The 17,632-nt window shown below is 36.7% G+C and overlaps 1 protein-coding gene across 2 annotated transcripts in view; it reads left to right on the top strand.

Annotated features, from left to right (window-relative positions):
• The first annotated feature begins 495 nt into the window (after window positions 1-495).
• The window catches only part of Gucy1b1 (guanylate cyclase 1 soluble subunit beta 1), a 42,375-nt gene continuing 25,238 nt past the window's right edge, over window positions 496-17,632 (top strand). The window contains exons 1-3 of one of the 2 annotated variants that reach the window (XM_005330918.5): window positions 496-647; window positions 1,296-1,369; window positions 16,127-16,227. In XM_005330918.5, the coding sequence (XP_005330975.1) occupies window positions 519-647; window positions 1,296-1,369; window positions 16,127-16,227 (304 nt within the window). In that variant the 5' untranslated portion in view covers window positions 496-518. Of the gene's footprint in view, window positions 648-899; window positions 1,049-1,295; window positions 1,370-16,126; window positions 16,228-17,632 lie in introns of those variants that run through there. The other variant, XM_040293145.2, reaches the window with a different exon arrangement.

The raw sequence follows: 17,632 nt of genomic DNA, 5'->3' as shown, positions 1-17,632 counted from the left end.
GTCCCTTTAACTGAGAATAAAATATGTTTAGCTCCATTTTATTAGCTTTCGATCTGCCATAAACTACTGTGGGACCAAACCACAAAGGAAATGTTTATCTTCAAGACTCTAATATACATGAAGATACTGAGCTCTAGGAGTGTATATTCCGTTTAAGGATTGTCCCCTGCAAACACACGCATAAGCACAGCCACATTCAAACAGTCCCCTCCTCACCCTAGTTTTTATTATTCTTGAGGGAAGATCTCTGGGATTATAAAAGCTGTTTCCCCCCCTTCTACACTGAAATTCATGCAAAGAGCAAAGCTGGATCTTCTTCATCCTCATTGTTAAGGCCTCAAATGAAGGTCTTGTCACCAGACGGGGGCGGGAAGGCACTGGAGCGCAGCAGCACTGAGAGCATCTGAATTCCCCCCTCTATGACTGATTGGTAAAGAACTGGGAAGCAGCGACCGGCCCCCTGCAGCTCGATTAGCCATTGGCTGGAAAGAGGTGGCAATCAGGGCGGGCCCAGGCTGATGCGCTCGCTTCAGCTCGATGCTGCCACCGCGGTCGGGTTGCGCTGTCGCCGCTGCAGCCGCTGCCTGGGTTCCTCCCGCCGTCCCTGCCTGGAGGCTGTCTCTTGGGCTCCGGGCGCAGACACGATGGTGAGTACTTTCAGCCGGGTCAGGTAGGAACCTCGCGCTTTGTCGGAGGCTCTCTTTGGCTGTCTAGGGAACCGGCCCGCTGCTGGAGCGTGATGCGGGGTCCGGAGGAGCGCACCACCCGCCGCGCCGCGGGGGAAGCCTCTGTTTGCCCGCATTCCAGCGGGGAGACGGGAATGCCGGGGGTAGTTTCGGGAGCGATCGGTGCCTCTGCTTCCCGAGCCGGTCCTCTGAGCCGCGCCCCAGCTTCCCAAGCTCGGGAAAGGAAGGTGCGGCCGAGGTGCGGGTGGTTCCCGGCTCCCGCAGGGCCCGCGAGTGGGGAAGGCTGAGCGCCCGAAAGAGGGAGGCTCCGGGTGCCTTTCGCATTCTGTGCCGGGTCTTCAGCTTGTCTCCCGAGTTGACAGGTGAGTGGGGGTGAGAAGATGGCGTGGGGAAAAGGCGGATAGTAAAGGGGAGAATCTGCTCCTAATGGGGGGCAGGGAGTTGCCCGCGACGATCCACCTCCGTTGGTATAATAGGGCACCCCTAATAGAGGGTAGAGGGCTGGGTAAAAGGTTAAAGGGCGCAGTGGACGCAGATGCAGCGGCCTGGCTCCCAAGCTCCTTCCACCTACAGCCCGCGGGCCCCTGACACTCCGGTTTCTCCCTACAGTACGGATTTGTGAATCATGCCCTGGAACTGCTGGTGATCCGCAATTATGGCCCCGAAGTGTGGGAAGACATCAAGTAAGTGACCGGCTTTTCTATCAGGGATCGCGCGTTGGAGACCTGCGTGGGGGATCCTCTTGAGAGGCCCCTAGCATTGTCCCCCGCACTTAATGACTTCTTTGCCTGCCTCCTGGAGGGGTGGCGGGTGCGCATCCTCCGAGTTGTCTCCACCCGCCCTTAAGCTCCTCTCCTGGCTGCAGCTGCGCTCCCACGCCCCGAACTGGGACCCGGAGAGGACGGGTGGCCAGGGCGGGGCTGGGAGGACTAGAGCCACCGAAAGGAGCTCCTTGGGGTCAATGCGGCCTCCAGACCCAGCCAGAGCGTGGGAACACTGTAAGACAGCCTATGGCTCCCAGGCCCAGCAGGCTGGTCAGCTCCCACGCAGAGAGGGGGCCCAAGGGACTGCACAGGCCTCTCTGTGAGGCAAATGTTACCAGAGGCCTTAAAAATAAACGGAAGACCTGAGCTCCTTTATGATTTACACATGGCATAGACACATAAAATTAAGAGTTGTTTTTTTTTTTGTATGCTAAAATGCACTCAATTTCTTGAGCAAGTGCATCAAATGTATTTATTCCTCTGAAATAATGTGTAATTGGAATACTTTCTTTTTAATGTCCCCACAATTCCCTTGGGACCTAATTTATTTGTGTTTTGTGATGAAGCTTGACAGTTCTGGGTGGGCATCCTGTTTTCAATCTAGAGCCTGGAGCCCAGGACTGAGGATATGAACTGAAATATCACACACCTGTGATTTTGAACCTGTTATAATGATGAGTCATCATCTCAGCCCCTGAATCATTTCAGTCTACCAAAGTTACCTCTCTCTCCCACACTTAAGAAATTTTCATCTAGTCGTATAACTGACCACTACCAACTAGCTGTACCAAATCATATTGCAGATTATAATCTTAAAGTAATAATCAGCCTAACACATTCTATCACATTCTAATGGTGCTGGAGAGAAAGGTTACCTCTGTAAGTAGATAAAAACATTTTTATATACTCTGATTTCCCTTAGTCACTGAATTTATTTTGTTATCTCATGTAGGTAGCAACTCCTTGCTATTGTTTGGTAAGCACATTGTGAATATTATCAATCATTTCTAACAGGTCTTATTAAGCAATAATAGGATAGTGACTTCTTAGAATTATATACTTCCATGGAAATGACAGAGGTTATAAATTCATCCCTAGAATGCAATATCTTTCCCTGGATCTGCAATCATTAAGCAGTTTTGCTTATTCCATACGTCATTTACATTACTCACAGAAAGCATCTATATATTACAAAAAGATGTTGAGATTTGGTTATTATAAATCAAACAATAATCTAGGCCCTAAGGCTTACTTTGAGACTTTGATTTTCTTTCCACCTTTTAAATATATTTATACGTTTACAGTGGTTGGTAGACAGTTATAGAAAGGCAAACACACAGAACAAGGTTTTAAACAGTGTAATTTAAATACAGGATTATTTGTAAGCTACTTTCTAGGTAAATTTATAAAAGCAACTTACATATAATGTTTTCTCGTGTGTAAAACAGAAATTTCCAGATTTTCTGGTGGCTATGCTATGACAATGAATGTTTATAATTTCAAGAGCATAATAAAAGATGACTATGATGATTAAACAGTATATACAGAATTTAACCACATTTAGAATATATGTCCTATCTATTACCATCATCAGTTCAGATAACTGGTAAATATAGAGATGAATTATACTTCCAAAACTTTTAAAAAATTTAAATGATCAAAACAATTATCAATATTGATCACATTTTCCTCAGAGGGGATGAAAATCTAAAAACACACAAATTTCATTGATGAGAATTTCCAAATTATGATAAGAATAATAAGTTATGTGCAACTTTAAAAAACTATTTATTAATTTTTATTTATTCATTTATTTTCAACACTGGGGATTGAACCCAGGGACATTCTATTGCTGCTCCACCTCCTCAGCTCTTTTTAGGTTTTATTTTGTGACAAGCGGTAATAACAGTCATCAAAACAACATTGTTTTTGTAAAAATGAAACAGGTCATAGGGTATTATATTTTTTTCATATAAAATACCTTAAAGGATTATTTTCCAGCAAGGAGAATACTGTTGGTTGAACTAGTATGGGCAATCCAGACATTAATTTTCATTCTCTTTCCCCTTCTCTTCTTCCTCCTCTCCTCCTCCTTTTTCTGAAGCATTCTTTTGGTGGATCCTAGCATGTATTAGGAGATGCAGTTTAATATCAGTGCCAGTGACCCTGGTTTAGCTCTGCGCTGAGGGAATTGGTCTCATACCCAGTTCCCCTGAGGGATTGTTAAATGCCCACTGGAAGATTATTTGCTTACCTCAGCAGAAATTTTCACTGCCTGGGGAGAGAGGAGGAGAAATTAGAGGAGTATAATTGAAAAATGCTGCTAAAATGATTCTGATCCTTCCTCCCTATTCCACCTTCCACTCCAAGGAAAATCATGGCATTTATTGGTTGAAGATACTTTCAGCTTGAACTTTTTTTAAGGAGAAATTTAATATGTAAGAAAACATTTTTCTTTGTCTCCATAAGTAACAAACTGCTCTATCTTCTTCTTTGGCCAATGAAAAACTAAGTAGATGTTCAAATATTTTATATAATACTTTTTTTCGTTTTAGTAGGAAATGGCCATCCATCTTCATGAGAAAGGATGCCAAACATTTAATGACAAATAAAACCCTAAGTAACAGATTCCAGACAGAAAATTCTTAGTGGATAAAACCAAAAATGCTTCATTGTAAACTCAGCATCCACTTTACTCTTACCAACAGTATAACCATTTCAAAGGGGCATTAAATTCCCTTTTTAGGAAAATGAAAAATTGTCCAAACCAAAGGCCAGCAAACTTTGTCTTGAAGGACCACATACTAAATGTCTTAGGTCTATGGACCAAATAAAAATTGAAGACATTGTGTAGAATCTACAGAATATTAAAATGTAACTCTTTAAAGGTGTAACAACCATTCTTACCTCCTGGACCAAAAAAGAAAAATGCACTGGGCCAGGCTCAACCCACTAGCTACAGATTGCTTACCTCTGATCTAAACATTAAATAGCATGAAAAAACAAAAGAGACCTTTAAATCTACTTCAAATCCTGTTTTGTTGATATCCATTAAAGTTTCCTATGGTCCTTTTAAGAGGCCATGCTTCCTAAATAAGGAGAAAAATCAATGATTAATCTAGAAAACACATAAAGTCAGGATTTATTTATATTAAAAGTGCATCTAAATACTTGTTTTAAACATCTATCTAAACCTTGCATTAACACTCAATAAACTAATTATTTCATTGAGTTCAATTTTAGATTTTTCTAACTTCACTGGAACATATGGATTTTAAATATGGTTTCAAAAAATTGAAAAATCTATGATGATTAAATATCTATTAAAATACAAATAACACGTTCTACAGATTTAGCTTAGTGGTAAAGCACATGCTTAGACACACAAGACCCTGATTTCAATCCCCCAAACTGCACAAAATTTTAATAAGAAATAGCACCTTTCTAAAACTGATAATCATTTACCTAGAATTGAGCAGGCTACTGAATATCTTTTTAACTATGAAGTGCTTCACAAAGTATTGATAAGCCTTACTCTGTTTTACTAAAAGATCTGAGATAAACAGTTGGATCAAGATTTTTATATGAGAAAAATAAGTTTGATAATAATTTAATGACATTGCTATTTGACAAATATTGTAGTTAATTTCTCTAGAGGGTTGTCAATTATTTTCCTTTCTGTTAAGAATACATAATTGTTTTGTATGGTTTTATCTGATTTCCTCATAGCAGGGCCTAATACTTTTTCATGCATTGATTCATTTTCTCTTTCATATATTGTTAAGCTTATCTTTAGTGAGCATAGTTTAGTGTTTCAAGCACTGAGGATAGAAAAGCAAATGATGTAATCCATTGCCTTCAGAGAGTCTAGAGATATCAGGATATTTTTGGTCTTTTTCTCCCTCTACTTTTCCTGTCTGAAACTCAAATATGGAAACATTTTACATGTTAGACAACATATACTGATATTCCAGTGTTTAAATTAACATTTCCAGTTGAATTTGTTAATCATGAATTCAACATTGTGGTTCAAGTAAACAAACATTTTGTTATAAAATGATTATGTGGTTCTCAAGTTGCTTACACTTTCTAAGTCTCAACTTCAAAAGGAAAATATATATATATATATTTTTTTTATTATATATATAATAGGGTTGTTGTAATAATAATGTCTGCAAAATGCTTAGTGCAATTCTTTTATAGCAGCTTAATTAATGGTAGCTTTTTAATCACTTTATTGTAAAATCAGTGCTTTTCAATATTACTTTTTCCCAGTTCATCTGAAAGATATGAAATTTCCTTTTAACAGTAGCAACCTGGAGTGGTCGGGGATTTAACTTGGTGGCAGAGTGCTTGCCTAGTATGTGCAAGGCCCTGGGTTTAATCCCCAGAACGATTTAAAAAATATCTATGTATCTGTCTGTCTACACACACACACACACACACACACACACACACACACACACACATGCCTATTGCAGTCTACAAACTATATATTCATCTAAATGTTTCCATATCACTCTAGGATAAGTGGTAACTACAATGTGTGTTTATTTATTTATTTATTTATTTATTTGTTTGTTTGTCTGTTCTCCCTCTCTTATCCATTTCCTGTAACTGGAATCTGAAGTGCCTCTTAGACACCTCTGTTCTTTACTTCTGGTTCATATTACCTTCCCTTGCATTCCTCAAAAAGTCCTTCTTTAGCTCTTCTCAGTCTGTTTAGTTCTCTTTCTATACATCCTGTGGATTATGGAAAAAATATTATTTGCATTATTCTGTTTTCCAGCTGAAGTTCTACTTTGGAGTCAATCTCATGTTATACTCTTCAAACCACTTCCCTGCCCCTAGTGCTTATTTATTGTCAGAAAACACCATGTATGCTCTAGTGTTCATTTTATTAAGACAAATTCAGACATTATGGTTCAAAGAAGCACATGCTTTGCTATGAACTAGTTACAATCCTTTGTAGTCATCTATCCAAGTAAGTCATCATGTTTTGCCATGTTTTGATTAGATTTTCATATTTATGAAGACATGAGTTAAGTTATACCTCTTCATATCTGTTCTCAAGTAGGAATAAACCTATGTATATTTTCAAATGTTAATGGTTCTTTATATTATAAAGCTATTTAAAATGTCCAAAATCCTTTCTTCTCTACCATTTCAGTTGAATGTTACAATATCTATTTGAACTGTGAAAGACTTCCTAACAGACAGAAAAATAGGAAAACCAGGTCCTTGTTAGGATCAGGATTTTTTTTTCCGAAGAAACTTACTTATGTCTGGAGCAATTTTGGGGAACTAGATGTCTAAATATAAACCATTTCATATTGCCATTGAGCTCTTTGTATGAGGCTCTCCCAGAACATGGACTATGTTGGGGAGCAATGTGGCCCTTGGTGATAAGGCTAGTCAGAACTTTATCTCAAGTGCTTTGATTTGTTTTGCATCTTTATTTTTTTATGATTTGAAGAATCCATATAAAATATTTATTTTCTTTGTATTCTGCAATTTTTGAAAATTAAAAGAAAATCATAGAACTATAGTGTTTAATTTAGTGTGTCAGAAAAGGAACTCCACACATTATAATGAGCACCAGAAGAAAAAATGAGATCTATGTTTTCCTTCTTTATATATCCAGTTATGGTGATGGCAAACATTAAGTAGAGATGGCTGCTGTTTACAAGAACAATGTCCGTCTTCCTTTTCTCCAGAATAAGGGACTCTGGCAAATGTTTCTCTTTAATGTGTTGGACAGCAGTAGTTATGGGTTGATACTGTGCAGTCTCACAGACCCAACAGGAAAACACACATAAGTAAATGAACACTATAAAGAAACCTCAACTGGCCTAATTCACATGGTGACAACTCAGAAGACAACAATACCTGGAGCTTTTGCATTTGCTACTTTGCCTCCTTGTCTAGTGAAGAGGAAACACTAAGGAAAATGGTGTCTGTTGTTTGTGTCTAGCAAAATGTAGCACTTCTTTCTACAGAACTATATCAAAAGATATTGAGGTCAAAGAGATTTCTAGACTAGGTTAAACATTCTGAAGTTATATTTTGATATTTTGAGACTATTTCATTGGTCATTATTGCAAATTCTGATCTACTTGCCATTCATGCTGAATCATTAAATATTGAATTGTTGAAATCCTTACTAGTCCATCTTCAAATTACCTAATCATGGCTACCTCTCAGTCTATATGTCACATTTACTCTTAGCACTCTTGCCCATGTTCAGTTCCTCAAACATTCTGAATTTTTAGATGTGTCCCAGTAACATCTGCACTTGGAATGGGCTTCTTTTCTTCACTCTCTTTACCTCCTCCTGTAAAAATATATAGGTATCAGCTTTGAATGGTCACAACAAATGTTACTTGGTAAAGGAACATCTCATATTCAAAACTGTAGCTTCCCTTCATAGTATATGTAAGACTTTATAATTGTCTGTCTATCCTCCTTAACTACCCCTAGGAGAAAGGTCGATAAAATGTTATGTGTTTCTTTTTTTCAATATTTTTACCAGCCACTCTCTGTAAATATAATATGTATAAATTCTTACATATGAATTACCTTTTACATTCTTCATTTCCAGAGAACACAGAACACACATTTGTCACAGATGTTTTTCTGCAACCGAAATTTATAATGTTGGAATAATAACGTGTTAACCCTATTTCAATATTCTATTGAAATAGACATTTTCCACCCACCTTTATCGATATGATTGACAAATTAATATTGTATGTGTTTAGTGTATACAACTTTATGATTTGATGTATGTACATACTGAGGAATAATCACTATAGACAAGCTAACATACCCCTCACCTCTTATGGTTATTCCTTTATAGTAATAAGAACACTTAAGATCCACCCTTTTAGCAAATTGCAAATATGCATTATAATGTTAACTAGTATCACTTTACAAAATAGATCATTCTTATATCGGTAAAAGCAAAAGATATGCTAATTAATGATAACATATCCATTTGGAAGGGTGGGAGTTCTTTATGTTGTCTTATGGACATTTTGGACGGTTTACTAATGCTGTTGTTGGATTTTCCAAATTCCTATGAGAAAAGGCAGTTACTGAATTGAATTCAGGACATGACAGAATCCTTTAGCATGCATCTCAAAGGCAGGTATGTGTGATGCTGCTTCAAGTCAATGTCATAGACAGTAGATAAATGTCTGTACTACTGAAATTAAATTTGAAAACCAGATGGGAATGCTCAGAGTGTCATTCTGTTTTGAATGTAATATCTCACTTATATTAGACTGTTACCATATGGATCTGCAGTCACAGTCCTAAGTGCTTCATCCTCACTTCACTTAATCTTCATCCTACCATAGAAAGCAGATGCACTCATTATTCTCATTTTATAAATAGGAGAATTGATACTGTGAAACCTTAGCAAAAACTGCTTTAAGCCATGTAGCTCTACTGATCAGATCAGGGATTTGGACATAGGTGGGCTTCTGACCGTCTACTATGTGCTTTCTCCCAATGAGCAGGACCTGCAACCTTCTCGTTCCCAAAGCCAATCAATTTAGGAAGGATATGGGTGATGTACGTGTGTTAGTACTGACTGCTTTTGCTTTTTCTGGAATGTTCTGGCACTTGCACAGATTATTTTAATTATAATATTTTTAAAGGCAGTTTTATTTTATCAATCATCACAGGCACTCAAGGAAATTTCAACCTCCAAACTTTTGAGGAAGATATTTATTTATTTATTTATTTATTTATTTATTTATTTATTTATTTATTTATTTATGAGAAGAACTATGAATTGATGCACTCCCAGGGTTAAGAATGAAGTTGCTGATAAGGGCTCATTTGAAATGATTGTGGATATGTTTTAAAAAATGAAGAAGTTGCTATTCAAGGTCTCCAATGCCAGAGTAGTCACAGGAAAAAAATAAACCTTAAGATATGAGTGTCCCTCATGAAAGTGTAGAAGGATGAACACAAGACTCACAGGGATTGACCTCTAGTGAAAGATCTTGAAGCTATTCATGGATTTAAAGGGCACTTCTCCCCCTGGGCAGCCTCCTTGAGCTAGATTCTCTCTTTGGGAGTTCAGACTTATTAGAAACAGTAATAATACAGAGGATACTCATGCATCCCAGGCAGTTAGAAAAAAGCAATATAAAATTTTTAATTTTTAGATGCAATGTAAAGTTATTATCTGTGGTTTATAATGGGACATTTTAATTTTAATAATGATTGGACACCACACAATATTATGGTATCCTAGCTCTTTCCAGTGGACCATCCAAGGAACTATTATCCAGACTTCTGTGTATTGTCTTTTAATACCACTCAGCTCCAATAATGCTTACAGGATTAGCATTCCTTGGAACTGTCCAAGAACTTACTCATTTGAGACTCTGTTTTCTAACACCTATATTTAGGGTTTCCAATTGCAGAACACCTGTTTTCATACCTCCACAAAAATTTCTTTATCTCAAGATGAGCAGTCCTTGAAGTGTGTTTGTGGGAAAAAGTAGAGAGTAGCAGGAACTCAGTGTCAGGATATGGATTCAGTTTGTTTTTAGGTTCACATATGGTAATTAAGGAATATCTCCTTAAGTACAGATTTATGAGAAATCTTGCTTGGACATTTTTGACAAATTGTATATTTAAAAAAATGAATATCACAAAATAATGTGAATTTTCAAAATATGCAGTGGACTTTTGCCAATTATGTTTTATTGCTTGTAAGGTGTTTGGAAACATGTGGGGAAATATATTTAATTTATTTCTTCATTTTAAAACATGCACACATTTATTTAGCACAAGATTGTTTCACACATTTGGGTTAGATACCAGTTGTCAATTAAAATCCAAAAATCCCAATCCAAAAACACCACCTTTTTTGGGGGAAAGGTAATAAGAAAAAACAAAATATTGGTTTAAGTTCCAATAGTCTCTAACAGTGTAGGAAATTAATTTCTTTTTTATATACTTATTTTTTATTAGTTGTTCAAGACAATACAATGATCTTGACATATCATACATTTGATTAAAATAGGGTATGAATTCTCATTTTTCCACGTGTACAGATTGCAGGATTACATTGGTTATACATCCATGTGCATACACACAGCAATCCTAGTGTCAGTTGTATTCTGCTGCCCTCCCTATCCCCCCTCCCCTCCCTCCCCTCCCATCCCTATTGTCTACCCATACTACTGTGACACTTATCTCTACCTGGAAAATTATTCATTTAAAAATACTTAATTTTTAAGTAGTTATTGAATAATCGTAGCTATAATGCATAGAATTTGGTTATCATTTGGTCATGATTTTAAGATAGGGGAGATAGAGCTTGGTTTGGCAAGTTTAGTTCATAAATTGTATCATTTAATCAACAAAGTAAATGTTTGGTTAAGTTATTCTGATGATGGATGAGAATTAATAAGATTTTCATCTTCATTCCTCTCCTCTTATCCTTTCTTCCTCTTCCGCTTTTCCCTCTTCCTTCATCTTTTTCTTCAATACTATGACGGTCACCTGTTAGATGTTGATTTAGTCAGCTTTTTAATTGAAGTTACCAAAAGACCTGAGAAGAACAATTAGAGGAGGAAAAGTTTATTTTGGAGCCCACAGTTTCAGAGGTCTCAATCCCTAGAAGGCCAGCTGTATTCCTCAGGTCTCAAGATAAGGGAGAAATCATGGCAGAAGAGTAGGGTGGAAGAACATGGCTTGGGGCATTGCACCAAGAAGGGGAGGGAGAGAGGGAGGGAGGGAATAAGGGAGGGAGAGAGGGAGGGAGAGAGGGAGGGAGGGAGGGAAAGGTAGGGAGAAAGGAAAGGGAGGGAGGGAGGGAGGGAGGGGAGAGAGAGAGAGAGAGAGAGAGAGAGAGAGAGAGAGAGAGATGCACACACTCTACTCACTAGATACAAAATATATACCCCACACCTCTAATGATCTACCTTGTCCAGCCACACCCTACCTGCCTTCAGTTACTACCCAGTTAATCCTATCAGGGATTAATTCACTGATTGAGTTAAGACTCTCATAACCCAATCATTTCACCTCTAAGCCTGCTTGCATTGTCTCACACATGAATTTTTAGGGGACACTTAATATTCAAACCATAACAGACATATTGGGCACCTTGTGAGAAGCACTATTCTAAGCTCTTTACATAGATTGAAATTGTCAGCTGACCCAATGACTGGAGGTAAATAGTGCTATTTCTTTGTTTTACAGAGGAGGAAATTAAACACCAAGAGGCAAACTGTCCAGATTCAGTGTGACTGCATATGGGGTTAGTTTAGTTACTTATTTGAAGTGTGACTTATGGATGAAACCAAGTGAGTTTCTCTATCTAGGTTTACTTGTGAACCAAAGAAAATGCCCTTTTCACCTCACCCTAGACCACTTTAAAATCAAACTTTAGGCCACATTAAAAATAAACCTTCTCTAAATATTTGTTAATGTTTGTTGACTGCTTTCCTGGAGTTATGCACTGAGTAGAAGAATTTGATGCTTACCCCAAGCAGAGTCATTGGGTACATAAGGTAAAGATAACAGAAAGCCCTGAAAATCATACTGTTTGAACACAGTAGAAACTGTTCATTTGGGGTTACTCAAGAGATTTAAATAGTAATCATCATCATCATCATCAAAAACATCAAAATACAAGAAATGACTACATATGAAGGTAGCACTTCTGTTGGTAGTTATGTGATAGATGAAAAGGTGTATAATGCACTTTAATCCCATTTACCTTTGCTTATTACATATTACCTAGGATATTTTTGTCACCTAACAACTGAAACATAAAAGCACATCCAAAATCTTTCATTAGGGAGAACATTTTAATTAAGGTTCTCAAGAGAAACCATGGTTTTCCTCACGTGTCTACTAAGTGTAGTTTAAATGACGAAGAAATTACATAATTTCTTTGTGTAATGCAATGATTTAAACAAAGTCTAAATATGTGTAGTAAACCCCTCTAGGGAAAAAAAGAAAGGAAGGAAGGAAGGAAGAGTGACCTGATATTCCCACAGGTTTCTAAGAGAAATGTAATGAAAGAGCTCTAAGTAATTTTGAATAACTCAGTAGAATTTGGTGTGAAATTAGTAAGAGAAAGTGATTATTTCTTGCCATTATACTACTGTTCACTAGGAAACATGTTTGGGTGGGCCTTTTCAGAAGCTAAAGCTTGAAAGATAAAGGTCTTTAATAAAAAGACAGACAGAAAGAAATGCACTGATTTGTGGTTAGGGGATTTCTGGGGAAATGGTTGTTACATTTTATGCACAGGTTCTGCGTGTTCTGCTTGTATCCCACTCATTTAAGGCTTGTTATGGAGTTATGTGTGTTTCAGAGAAGCTGTGTTTATTATAGAAATTGGTTTATTATAGAAATTTCTTTGGGTTGGAAGAAAGAGAATGGAGCATGGTGAAAACTTGAATTAATTAATTTTATCATATGTTAAATTAGCATTTACTTATATTTTATCAGCATGGACTAAATCACGGGCTCCAAAACTATAATTTGTAGACTAGTGTTGTTTCATAATAAAATGTTTAATGGCAAAATGACAAAAATAAGACTCAGGATATTTATGACCTTTAAACTGGAAATTCCATTTCTAGGATTTTATTTTATTTTTATGTAGAAATGAAGTTAACGACAAAATGGTCAGCAAAGCATTGTTCATACATATGGAAAAAAATAAAAGCCATCTAATTTTTTACCAAGACTGCAATATGCCTATATATAATGCAATTTTATTCAGTCATGGCACAAAAATATATTTATTAATATGAAAATATATCCATCAAATAGTAAGTTAAGAAAGGAGATTTAAAAGCAGTTTTATATATATATATATATAAAATATATATATATTTTATATATATATATATATATTAAAAAATATATATATAAATATATATATAGGCTATTGAAGCATGAGTAATTTAAATATAATATTAGCAGTGGTTATCTCAGGATAGGAGAGGATTGTTTTTCTTTTTAGTTTTTCCTTTCCTGTACTTTATTTATTTTTACAATTAGAAATTAGAAATGCATTAATATACAATAGCATTTCTCAAAGGATAAATTGGTGCTTGTACATTCTGTATTCATGAGTTTGGGATATCTACTGAAGTTTGATATAAAAGAGTCAAGTCTTTGAATAGCTCTGTCCCTTTAATATAATAGCTACCTATGTTTGGAGGAAAGGAGAAGATCACATTTTACATATAGCTCTACACTGAATATGCAGGCAAATGAAGCATTGTAGTTATTAGTAATGTGCATTAATGCTTCAACTACTTAGAACATAATTTTGCACATGTTCTTTTTACAGTTGTGGAAAGTGAGCTATATATTTGTTCCCACTTTAGAAAACAAAGGTTAATGCTCATGCTTATGTATATTGTTTCTTCAAATTTCTTTAGCTTTAGTAAATTCTGGATTCTGAAATTCAGAACACCATACTTCACCATGCTTACCAAAATCATTTTGTTGTTATTTTTACAGTTCTGAGGATAGAACCTAGAACCTCACACATGATAGGCAAGCACTTTACCACTTAGCTGCCTCTACAGTCCATTATTCCCTCCCTTCCCCTCTTCTCTCTCTCTCTCTTTCCCCCCTCTACCCCTCCCCCTCTCTCCTCCCCCTCTCCCCCCCTCTTTCCTGCCCCTCTCCCCCCTCCCCTTGTTCCCCATCCCCCTCTCTCCCTCTCTCCCTCTCTCTCACCTTATCATCTTATTTTTTTTTTTTAAATAAGAAAGGAAAGAAGGAATGCTTTGACTCATGATTAAGGGATTTCTTGGGAAATGGGTATTCCTCCATTTTATATAAAAGAACTGTGTTTTCTACTTGGATCTCGTTCTAAATTCAAGGCTTATTACGGATTGGGGTGTGTTTCAAAGAAATTGAATGCATGTCTGTGGCCAGGAAATGATATGCTTTGAAGAACATTGGGTGTTCTCAGGAATATCTCCAAGCTAAAGGTGGCATAGGCTGTACTGCCATTTTAAACTTTCTCTTGAGATGCATCTGCAATGAGGAAGCTTCAGAGGAGAGAAAGTGATTTGTCCTGCCTTGAAATTCCCCTGGTATGGTGTCTAGCTTTCCTTGTATTCTCCTGGCAACAGACAGTGACTTGGATCTGTTGGATTAAGAGTCAGAGATTGATATCCAAGTTCCATGTATTTTTATGAATTTAACACTGAAAAAGATATATGGGAGCTTGTCAGCTCCTTTCTCCACCTCACAGTGTTTTGAAGGATGGCTTCCCCCTCTCATTTGGACATTTGTTTGAGAAAAGTAATCCAAATATCAAAATAAATGTATTTATAGAATTGTGATGACTATTAAAAATGATAACTATAATTTTCTTCCACTAATACTGTGTACATTTCGAGCTACTGTGTTTAATAAGCAAAGGATATATTTGAGGATTTTATCAGTCCACTTGGCATCTCAAACTTAATATGTTGACAACATAACTCTTGATCTTAACCACCAGTCTACCTCCAGTAGTCTCTCTCAAGTCAGCTACTGATGACAACATCCTTCTAGTTGCTCAGTCCAAAAACCTTGGTGTCATCCCTTAGACTTCTCCCTCTCACACTCTGCATCCAGTCCATCAGCAAATCCTGTGGACAAGCATGGAGATTTGAACCACTGCCCGTCCACTCCCCTGCTCCCACCCTGAAGTCTTTCTTACCTGAATGTTTGCAGGAGCCTTCTAACTGGCCTGCTCAATGTGTCCTACAAGCTTCTGTTCCATCCTCAACGCAGCAGCTAGCCTCATTCATTGAACCTATGTCAGTTCTTTAGCCTCTCACATAGCAAGGGCCAGAACCTCTTCATCTCTTTCAAGTTATGTTAGTCACCCCAATGACCAACTGGATCCAAATATGGTGGCCTGTTGTGACCTCCCTGACCCGTTCTCTTGGTCCTCTGCTCTGTTCCATCTATACTGGCCTCTGTAATTCCTGAGGATGCTCCCCAGTCCTTGGCACTTTCCATTCCCCCTGCCCTGACCACAGTTCCCCCACATGGCTCATGATCACTTAGACTTCACTTATTCTCTAGCTTTAGCAAGGCCTTGCCACTGTGCTTGAACATCCATTCCTCTACTCTGCTTTATTTTCCCCTGTATTTTCATTTTCTGTATTACATATTAGCTTTATGCCTTGTCTATCTCCTTTACTAGAATATATGTATTCTAAGGGATTGGGGATTTTTGTCAATTTCACTGAAGATTTTATCTCTGATGTCTAGAACAATGTTCAGCACATACAGGGACACAATGCAGGTTTGATGAATCTTTATTAAACCAAAAGTTGCTTCTTGATTATGTTCAGTGTCAAGTATTATATTGGGCATTAGAGTACTATATAAATGTTTTATTCATTTTTTACTGGTGCTTTATAATTACATGTATTAGAGTACCATTTAAATGTCAATTGTATGAAAACATAGTTAAAATATTTTAATTTGGGAAAAGGGATGTGACAATTTCTCTTTATAACTAAACTTTTAGATATAATGTCTTGATTTAAATAAATTTAAATAAAACAAATCCTATTTCAGATATAAAACCATTGCTTATAGAATGACTATGGTAGCTACTTTGTTATTTCAACTTCTCCCCCACATTGCTCACTCATTTTTGTTTTCCAGAAAAGAGGCACAGTTAGATGAAGAAGGACAGTTTCTTGTCAGAATAATATATGATGATTCCAAAACTTATGATTTGGTTGCTGCTGCAAGCAAAGTTCTCAGTAAGTTGAATGAAATTTTTTTTCTTTGGTTCAGATACACATAGAAGCCCAAAGGAACGTATGTTTCAGTATCACAACCCTGATGGGGAGCCCATTCATATATAATGATAAGGTCAGGCTATCCCCCTCTTCTTCCCTTTACAAGCTCTTTCTAGAATGGAAAAGAGAAAATGTGCTCCATGCGCTTCCCCATAGAAAGCTATGTATTGAGGAAGGAAAAAAACATCAATAATTAATGTAATAATTTTAATTATGATGTCAGCAATAGCATAATTAACAAGTGTATGCAGAAAATACTATTCCCAAATCTCTTTTTACAATCACAAATTATGCTAGCTACTGATAAAAGAAAAAGGAAACTGTGACTTATAGGCAAAGACCATTAATATCTATATGTTCTTCAAAGGCAAAGAGTTTCATGGAGAAAGTTATACTCGAGGTAATATCTGTTATTCCCACAGCATAACTTTAGCTGTAGTTTGCATAAAATAGAATAAAGTGTGTAGCTTTGATCAACAGTACATCAGGATTAGAAAAAAAATAGTAAGTGGTTTATAATAAGAAAACTATACAGCCTCATTAGTAATCAAAATTGAAACAAAATATGAAATAACTTGAAATTGAAACTTGGTAGTTATTAAAAAATGAAATATCTATGCAGTCAAGAGTAGCATTAAAGGAGAAAGAAATCACTTCACATTTTTGATCTGATGATAAATTAAGATGACTTTTTAAAATGTTCAATGTCTCTAGCAATCAGAGAAATGCAAATTAAAACTACACTGAGATTTCATCTCAATTCAGTCAGAATGGCAATAATCAGGAATAGAAGTAACAAGTGAGACCTTGTATCTAAGTAAAATACAAAATAGGGCTGGAGATGTGGCTTGGGGGTCAAGTGCCCCTGAGTTCAATCCCTGGTATTAAATAAAAGAAAAAGAATACAAGTAACAATAAATGTTGGTGAGAATATGAGCAAAAAGGTACACTCATACATTGCAAATGGGACTACAAATTAGTTCAACCCTTCTGGAAAGCAGTAAAAATTGGGAATGGAACACCATTTGACCCAGTTATCCTACTCCTCAGTATATACCCAAATAATTTAAAATAAGGATACAATAGTGATGCAGTCACATCAACGTTTACACACAATTCACAATTCATAATAGCTAAGCTATGGAATCAATTTAGGTGGCCATCAATAGAGGAATGGATAAAGAAAATATGGTTTATATAAACAATAGACTATTACTCAGCCATAAAGAAGAATGACTTTATTATGTTCACCAGTAAATGTCTGAATCTGGTGACTATCATGCTAAGTGAAATAAGTGAATCCCCCAAACCAAAGGGTGAATGCTAACACACAACAAGGGGTAGGGGAGAATAGAAGTTTATTGGA

The sequence above is a fragment of the Ictidomys tridecemlineatus genome, chromosome 9, assembly GCF_052094955.1.
Source record: "Ictidomys tridecemlineatus isolate mIctTri1 chromosome 9, mIctTri1.hap1, whole genome shotgun sequence".
Taxonomy (NCBI): domain Eukaryota; kingdom Metazoa; phylum Chordata; class Mammalia; order Rodentia; family Sciuridae; genus Ictidomys; species Ictidomys tridecemlineatus.
Note: the sequence above shows the minus strand (reverse complement) of the source record. Positions and strands in the feature narration are given on the sequence as shown.